The sequence below is a fragment of the Brienomyrus brachyistius genome, chromosome 1 (genome assembly GCF_023856365.1).
Source record: "Brienomyrus brachyistius isolate T26 chromosome 1, BBRACH_0.4, whole genome shotgun sequence".
Taxonomy (NCBI): Eukaryota; Metazoa; Chordata; class Actinopteri; order Osteoglossiformes; family Mormyridae; genus Brienomyrus; species Brienomyrus brachyistius.
The window spans coordinates 47994177-48002937 of NC_064533.1; the positions used below are offsets into that span (position 1 = coordinate 47994177).

At 40.6% G+C, this 8761-nt stretch overlaps 1 protein-coding gene across 2 annotated transcripts; it reads right to left on the reverse strand.

The window, feature by feature from the left end:
* Window positions 1-4164: 4164 nt before the first annotated feature.
* pou3f3b (POU class 3 homeobox 3b) lies at window positions 4165-7836 on the reverse strand. 2 transcript variants are annotated; one of them, XM_049015969.1, is made up of 2 exons: window positions 5946-7836; window positions 4165-5591 (listed from the first exon to the last, which is right to left on the reverse strand). In XM_049015969.1, exons 1-2 carry the CDS (start codon window positions 7161-7163, stop codon window positions 5478-5480), a joined length of 1332 nt encoding a protein of 443 aa, XP_048871926.1. In that variant the 5' UTR covers window positions 7164-7836; the 3' UTR covers window positions 4165-5477. The 2 variants fall into 2 exon arrangements, with proteins under 2 accessions (XP_048871926.1, XP_048871925.1); XM_049015968.1 differs by having other exon boundaries at window positions 4166-5591; window positions 5937-7836.
* Window positions 7837-8761: the final 925 nt, after the last annotated feature.

The following is an 8761-nucleotide window of genomic DNA, read 5'->3' on the forward strand; positions in this document are numbered from 1 at the left end:
ACGGGATATATCTCACTGGAGACCAAAGACCACTATTTAAATACACGTGAGACGCATGAGGGGATATCCTACAATCTAACAGAAGAAGGTGAAGTCCGATCTGTTTCACAGCGGCTGCTTTTCTTAGCCGTTTATGCTTTTGTCATAAAGACAAAAAAATACAATGCACATTAGTATGCAGAAATAGCACTTAGAAGGAAAAAAGGGGGGGGGGGTTAATAAAATGTCGTAAGCTTTCACGTTGGAATATACGATGACGGTACTTTGCAAATCTTAGCTGCCCCGTAGTATTTGGACCACAGCAGAAGACATGGGACTGTTGAAGAAGGAGTGGGGCAACACAGACATGGTTTTCGGTCTCTTAGCTAGAAGTGCGCTAAAAATCCACAAATGCTATGCATATTAACGTCGGGGACAGGTCTGCATATGCGGGACGCAGGCGAGTTCGATCCTTGCAGTTCTAGGTATTTAACTATATATTTAATGTGCCTCCGTTTAAGCCATATAAGTCGTGTTGTTGTTATTATTACTATTATTATTCTTGATGCATTGCTTTTTTGCTTTGTCGTAGGCCTAATAAATGTAAAATACTTTTCTGCTTAAGATGTTTTCATTGTTCCATCATTTAAAATGCAATAATATTTTTACTGCTTTCATAATAAGGCATAAATTATACAAGTAATATTACTCGTCACCTAGACAGGCGCACAAAACCATGTATTCCAACTACATAAATATATTCCTGGATATATTTTTCTTAAAAACGTCTATAACGTTTTCAGATACTCATAACGTCTTGTCTGCTATGTGGGGTGGGGGGAACGCAGTTGCAGAAATAAAATAATCATCTCATTTGTCTTAAGCTTATACCTCACCGAGAAAGGCTTGTCCTACTTAAGAATGTTCATGTAAAAGTTTGACGCATTCAGGCTCTTCTTCTATACTAACGAAGCCGTGAAGGTAAGGTGACTGGTCGCTTTTAGACCCGGTTACTTCAGTCGGTAGCGTGAAAATGATCCCTTTTTTATCATCGCGATGCGGGACTGAAACGATCAATATCCATACTGGGAGGCGATAAACTAAGGTTTAGTATTGGCAGCGTGCTATAATATGTTGTGTCCCCTTATGCTGTAATTAATATCTCTGCTAATTGCGTTATTTACATAATTGTACCATTCAGTACAAATTCATACCAAATTCGTATGTTATAGGCTTAACTTTGGATATCAAAGACACACCCATTTGAATAAATCAGCTGAGTTGAATTCACTACCACAGTAGACTAAAAGTACATAAAGCAAGCATTCATTTATTTGCTGGTATTAACGGGGGTAGCAGTCTTATAAACTAAAGTTATTACCGATATGTATATATCCTTTTTCCCCCTGTGATAAACGGGGTTATCCCGTTACCGCACCGTAACAGCACTGTGCAACCCGTGTAAACTTCGCGGTCTGCAGTTTCGCTTACACCGTTTCTCACTTAAAAAGTTACGAAGTGCACATTCAAAAACAGTGAGGAAAATCTACTTGCATCAAAGTATTTGTCAAGACACTTCGCCATCACTGGTATGCATGCGATGTAAACGTATGAAGTGAATTAAGCTGAAATTCAGTGCCAAGAGCTGTAATTGAATTTGGACGTAAGCTAACTATACCGCAGAGGTCGTCCTAGCGGCCCAACAGGCCGCAGTGGAGATATTAAGTTTTAGAAATCCAAGCGTTTATTACTCTAATGCTTTACCACAGCCTACATGTCTTCCTCTGTTTGCTCAGTCTCCCATTAATGAATAAAAAAGAAAAAAGTCTGTTTAAAAGGATGTGCAGTCCTGAAAAAATGAATAAACAATGCCCTGGATTTACATCTAATATGGTATGAAAAAGAACAAAAGTAGCATTTTGCACAGTTACTACAAAGCAGATTGGTGTATTAATAAGGTAATGTAATATTAACGCTCTGGCTTGGATTGGGCCTGTGTTGTATTTAATTTTATAAATAAACCACAGCTGTCATTCTTCCAACTTCGTTTTAAATCTGCGGGTAGAGGACCGTCATTTAACACAGCAATCAGACAAGGACAGGATTAGGTTACGTTATCAAGGTAACTGAGTGGGTTTAGGGCTTAAACTTTTGTAGACGGTTTCTGAATTTTAATAACAAAATGCGTTGTATTTTCCTTGTGGAATTCCTATGATTGGAATAATCCAAAATCAGTGTGCGAGTCTGAGTGGCATTTTTATTAATGGGATGAGAGGAAAGGGATACATTTTCTTATAGCGCCAGTTGAATTCAGTTGCTAGGCAACCGGTGTACGGCAACTCATCCGCGAAATTTAAATCTTTGAGAATGGAACTATGCGTTTTGCTGAATAGTCACTGCAGGAGAAAGTTGTAGGATAAGCAAATGCTCGCTCATATCTCACGGCCGAATATATTAAACTACGGGGGAAAAAAACAAAGAAAAAGCTATATTTAAAAAATAATGCGAAATTTACCTAATGGTCATACAATCGAATGGTTGAAGAACACCGTGTACGCGAAAAAAAAGGTGAGACGTTTCCAAAAAAAAAGGCTTAAGGACACAGTTCTTAGACTCCTACCACATTCTGAATATCCCTTGACAACACCATCTATAAGTTCTTCTGCTCGCCTGCACAAGAGCACAGAGAAGTTATTGGATTACGTTATCATTGAATTAAACATATTATTTATTAACCAGAAATGTAATTATACAGCACGTGACCCTTCCATAAGATACAAAAATCAAATCTATTCCTTTTAATGCCCAAGTCAAGAAAACGCTGGCAATGCAAGGCTTTTATCGTCAGAAATCTGACTGTTTCATCGTGTTTTGAGATGTTTGGCACAGTCTGATACATTGCTGTTGTTACAGTTTAAGTCATTACCAAGTTGTGGACCAAAAGCAATAACCAGTCTGTGTCTGACGTCACACAGTCTCCACTTTCTCCCTTCAATACAACAATATAAATATCCACAGCCATGTCCGGCAAGAGCACTTGCTCCTAAATCTGCTATAACCGTTGCAAATGGCCATTATACCCTAAAAATCAAAATAAATAAGAAAGGATTGATTAACGCCAATAATGACAATAATAATAATATCTAAAGAAAACAATAATTTGGTGATCGACATAAAATGTATATTTGATACACTTCCATATTCTGAGTAAGCCGGTCACTTTCAACACCACTCTCCATCAGAGGTCAGGTGCGATTTCCTACCACGCGCAAACCGATCACAGTAACAATAGCAAACGTTCAGCATGAAGGCAACCGCACGTATAGCACCGTTTGTGAGCCAGAACATGAGCCCTGCTAACCGTTCGTTTAATTTAAGGAAATGTAACAATAATGATCTCAACCAGACGGTGAATACATGTAAAATACCATTACACGGAAAGGTCCGCAATTTTATAAATCAAAATATTAACGGGATGAAAGAGGGGGCACGTTTTTGCCTTCAAAGTTATTTTATCCCGATTGCTCGAGATGGACGGCGTATGCTTCTGTTTTATAAAAGCAATCATACTAAGAAGACCCTGCGAGTATGCCATAATGTCAGGCTTTTTTTACGCGCAAGGCCTGTGTAGTACACGTGATAAATGCATGGTACACAATCTGGCAGTCAATCCATTTATATAAAGGCTTCAGAAATATTTGTAATGGTGTACGAAGGAGCTACCCACGACAGGAACGACAAATTAAATATTTTAATCTAGGGGAGTGTAATACAATTTTATCGTGAAATTGTGACCGCCACCAACGCCCCGACTTTTTTTTCTAAAAAACAGTGGCATACAGTACAAAGTATTTCGAAAGATAAGGCACCATTAACAACACATTACTGGAAAAGTATATTGCTGGGAAAACGGCCTTTTCTAACAAAGGGTTTTAAATAGTATATTGGACATGAATCATATTATAGTCTTAATACACATTAACAGAGAACCCAAACAACAAAACGGTATTCATTTTATATGGAGATGCAGGAAATGTAAAATACAAAAAAATTTAAATAAATAAGCGTGCAACTCCATTATACTAAAACAAACGCACAGGACACGGAGAAAACCGTTTACGGTGTTCAGAATTAGTTTAACAGGTTAAAATTAACAGGTTAAATTAGAAAGAGCGCAAATTATAAATTTTAAATATTATCTGCTGACATTGTGCTGCTTTGGAAAAAATAGAGGCGACGAATCTAGTTGGTTTGTTTTGTATTACGTGCGTATCGTTTTCAGGGAAAATAGTCACAAGGGAAGATAATCGAATTAAGGGCCATCACCTAAATCCCCAAAACACTTTTTAAAAGAAAACAAAAAAATCGACTGTTTTAACCTACTGTATTAAAAAACGGACAGCATCCTATTCGATCTACATTGGAAAACAATCGATACACACCTTTCATTACAACGAATTAATATCAAATGTAGCAACATGTTTGCTCGTGTAATTTTATGTTTTCAAAATATAAATCTGCTCTTACAACAGGCAACACACATAATCACGTTATTTGAGTTCTAACAAATTTATTGTTTTCAGTCATCTCTGACGGAATCACTACTGAAATTAAATTACAATCAAATCATCACATCAAAATATACCCTTATTACCTAACAACTGTCCATGTCAGTTTACGTTGATTTGTGCTCCTTTGTGAATAATCAAAGTACAAAATTAAGCAAAACAAATAAGAACAACGAAAAACTGTAAAGGAAAAAACATCTTACAGAAGTTGCGGGAGGAAAAAAATAAATTATCGTTTGCAACAGTCAATAGTTATTCCGAATAAAATATTAAAACAAGTCATTTTGGAGAAAAATATAAAGTAAATTCAGATCAGCATCTGATCTAAAGAATCTATTTTGCCGGAGTCTGTTTACTGTAACCTACCAAAGAACACGGCTAAGGGAAGGCGGCTTCAGCACGGTTACATCCACGGCACCCAGGCAGTCACACTTGGCAGCGGGTTTTCGGTGAGGAAATTTTCAAATAAGTGCAGCGCAAGACAGTCGGTCTTTCAGTATTTCTTTTCCCATTTCGTTTTTTTGTTTTTGTTTTTTTTTGTTTTAAAAAAAATCCATTTATGTGTCGGTCACCAAAATTAAAGATTTTTTATTTTTTTTCAAAAGATGCGATCTTTCAGATCAGGGAAAAGGGCAAAAACAACTTGGTTTGCCTTTCTGGGAGGGGGGCTATGAAGGACAATTCCTTTTTAAAAAAAATATTAAACCATGCAGTCTTCTTTGTAAGTTGGGTTCAAAGCGTCCTGCGTCCCGATCTTCTTTGTGTTGTATTTACTGATTTCTTTGCAAGGCGTACCGTAGTCTCTTATTGTTAAATACGTAAACGCTCGCTTCAGGTGTCATAGAAATTAAATGCAAGAGAAAGGGGGAAAGATAAATATAGAAGTGTTGGGGTTTTTTTCTACAGTTGGTTTTTGTTTTCGTGGTGTTGTTAGTGCGCCAAAATTACCTGATGGTACGAACTTGTAGTTGTCACCCTCGGGTCGTTCGGTTCGCTCGGCCCAGATATACTGGCGTCTTTTAAGTAATCTACTAACAAATGTCCCTGAAAGAAAGAGCAGACAGAACCTTTTAGGTTAAGACAATTTAGGGCCTGGGTGAACGTTATCGTTGCGTTTTATTTATTTTTTTGTCTTTTTTCTTTTATTTTCTGAAGACTGGTTGCGAATGCAGGGTGGTTTTTTTTTTGTTAAAAAATATAAAACACATCTGCAGTCATATTCACTTTTCCCTCATAATCACAGTATCAAAAATTATTTTCGCTATCTTGCGACAGTCTGTGTCCTATCAGATATATCATATACAAAACATTTAAAGTCTGTGTGCTGTTCTATGTCTCACTGAACATTCGTTTGCAGTCCATAGAAGGGGGCGGAGTGTCTGCACTCACATTGCCGACCTGAGAGTACACATCCTCCGGCGTCTGTGGCACTCCAGGCGGCGTCATCCTTTTCTCTTTCTGCCTCCGATTGCAAAACCAAACCCTGACCACTTCTTTTTCAAGCTGCAAGCTGTCCGCCAGGCTGGTGATTTCTTGGGCCGAAGGCTTGGGGCATTTAAGGAAGTGACTCTCCAACGCACCTTTTACACTCACTTCGATGGAAGTTCGCTTCTTTCGCTTCCTGCCCTGCGCGGCGATTTTATCGATGCTCGTGGGGCTCCCGGTGGACGAATCGGCCTCCTCCAGCCATTTGTTTAGCAGAGGTTTTAGCTTACACATGTTTTTGAAGCTGAGTTGGAGCGCCTCGAACCTGCAGATCGTGGTTTGGGAGAAGACGTTTCCATACAGGGTACCTAAAGCTAAGCCGACGTCGGCTTGCGTGAAACCCAGCTTGATGCGGCGCTGTTTAAACTGCTTGGCAAATTGCTCCAGGTCGTCCGAAGTCGGCGTGTCCTCGTCTGAGTGGGGGTCGTGGCTGTTTACTCCACCGTGGTGCTGCTGCTGCTGCTGGTGGTGCTGATGCTGGTGGTGATGGTGGTGGTGGTGAGCGCCGTGGTCGAGCTCTGGGGTGTCTCCACGCACCAAACCCGGGTGCACCAAACTTTGGCTTCCTGGCGGGCTGAGCATCCCGTTCACGGTGAATCCACCGGGCTGAGAGTATATTAAGGACTGCTGCTGCTGCCCGGCTCCTATCGAGGGGATGTGAGCCGCGGTGGTGCCACCCCAAGCCCCGGGGTGAGTCTGGTGAGGACCCAGATGCGGTGGTCTGTGATGCAACGCCGTGCCAGCGTGGAGATCGTCTCTGCCCGAATTGTTTTTGACGTCCTGTTGTTGCGGGCTGCCTGTCATTCCGACTGGGCTTGAGGACCAAGGCGACCCGGCTTCTGCAGCTGCCACAGCCGCTGCAGCGGCGGCAGCAGCGGCGTGAGGCAACGACGTGACCCACTGATGGGCATGGCTCAACATATGACCCCCGTTGCTCGCCGCCATGGCTCCTTGCATGAAGTTGCTCTGTACCATCTTTACCGTAGGATCTCCTCTGTAGCCGCCAGACACCGAGGTAACAGCGGCGCTGCCAGACTGCATGCCACCGCCTCCGGAGTCGGAATGCACGACTGAGCCTGACGAGAGAATACTATTGCTGGCCAGATAGGGGTTGGAAGCCGCGGTGGCCATTCCGTTAACCCTTATGAATATATCTGCTGCTCAAACCCCCTCCCGCTTTTAAACTTTTTTGTTCAAGTAGGCAAATTCTATTCCATGAATTATTCAAACTTCAAAGGTCAAGGTAGTATCTATATTATACCATGCACTTTTGCAATTAAAACATCAAAAAAGAAAAAAATGCTTTTAAAAAATCCGCCAAATCCGCGACTGCTGTATTTACAATATTCATGTAATATCAATATTATTATTGTTTTCCGTTTAAATCCACGTTCTTAACGTCAACAAATAGAAGCCCTTTGAAACCCTGTACAGTCCTCGAGGAAAGTTTCTTTTAAAAATAAAAAAAATTAAAAGGATTAAAAAGTTTTTCTCCTGCAAAGTTAGAATAGCGTCGCAGTTTGCACCTTCACCTAAGATGAAATCCTTTTCAAAAAGTTCCTTCTTAAGTGAAGAAAAAATAATATCGCTAAAGAATCATACGCTTGTTTGTAAATTAGTAGCTGAGATTTCCCCCCTGGTGGTTTTCCGTTTTTTTCTTTAGCTGTTTCCTTTATTCTGCCGTGGTCTATTTCTCTTTGTTCCGTTTTGATGTGTTTAAACCTGCAAAGCCGCTAACTCAAGCTGAAGTACAGTCCTGTATTGCAACGCACGGCGAAGGTCCGCAAGCTATCTCTCTCATTCGTTGGCTCCCTCACCCCTTCGCTCTCTCTCTCTCTCTCTCTCTCTCTCTCAGTCTCTCTCTCCCTCTCTCTCTTCCTCTCTGACAGGTCTCTCCGTCCCTCCCCCTGAGCACGGAGACTCACGAATGTTTACCCTTTGCCAAGCGTGCGTACACCGTCCACATCTTTCCCCCCAAATACGAGGAAGCCGAGCGCAAGGCTCCCGTTGATTGGGTACCGGCGGCCCCCGAAAGCAGTGCTTCAGGCACGCAGCCCCCCCTTCCGGTCGTTCCAATTGGTTGCTTTTTAATTTAGTCAAAATAAATAAAAAATAATTAATTAAAGCACATAATATAAATAAATAACTGTTCGAGAAGAAATATTGGAAATAACAAGAATTAAAGACAGAAATCCGAGAACGAGCGGTGTAAATGCGCGTTTTGTTCCTTTAACTCTTAATGAACTAAGGGGTCAACGCCTCGGTACCTTTGCCAAAATGATTCGTTTTGCATGGTTGCGGTTAATATCCTTTATTTTGCTGTTTTGAAAACAGTTTAATAATAATTACAACGAACCATGCTTGGATGTCGCTAAACAAAAAGCGGGATCTGAAATGTTTATTAGATACATTTCTGTCATCTGGGGACGACATATTAGTGTTGTAAAAGTTAAACAAAGGATATATCATATATTAAATACATATTCTTTGCATAAATATTTGGAAATGGGTACGGTAAGAATTACTGTCATTGTTGATGCATAATGTTAATCACGCGCTTTTCAGCATAACGGATTCAAACAAAGACACCACACGCTGAAACTGAACTAAGCTGTAATGCATAGATCGCCACATCCGGCTTGTTTAACATTAACCATCGACGCATCGGCGTTTCTGGAGTTAACAGAGAATTGAGGTTTTGGGAGATGCTTCCAAGCGGAAACCGGCGC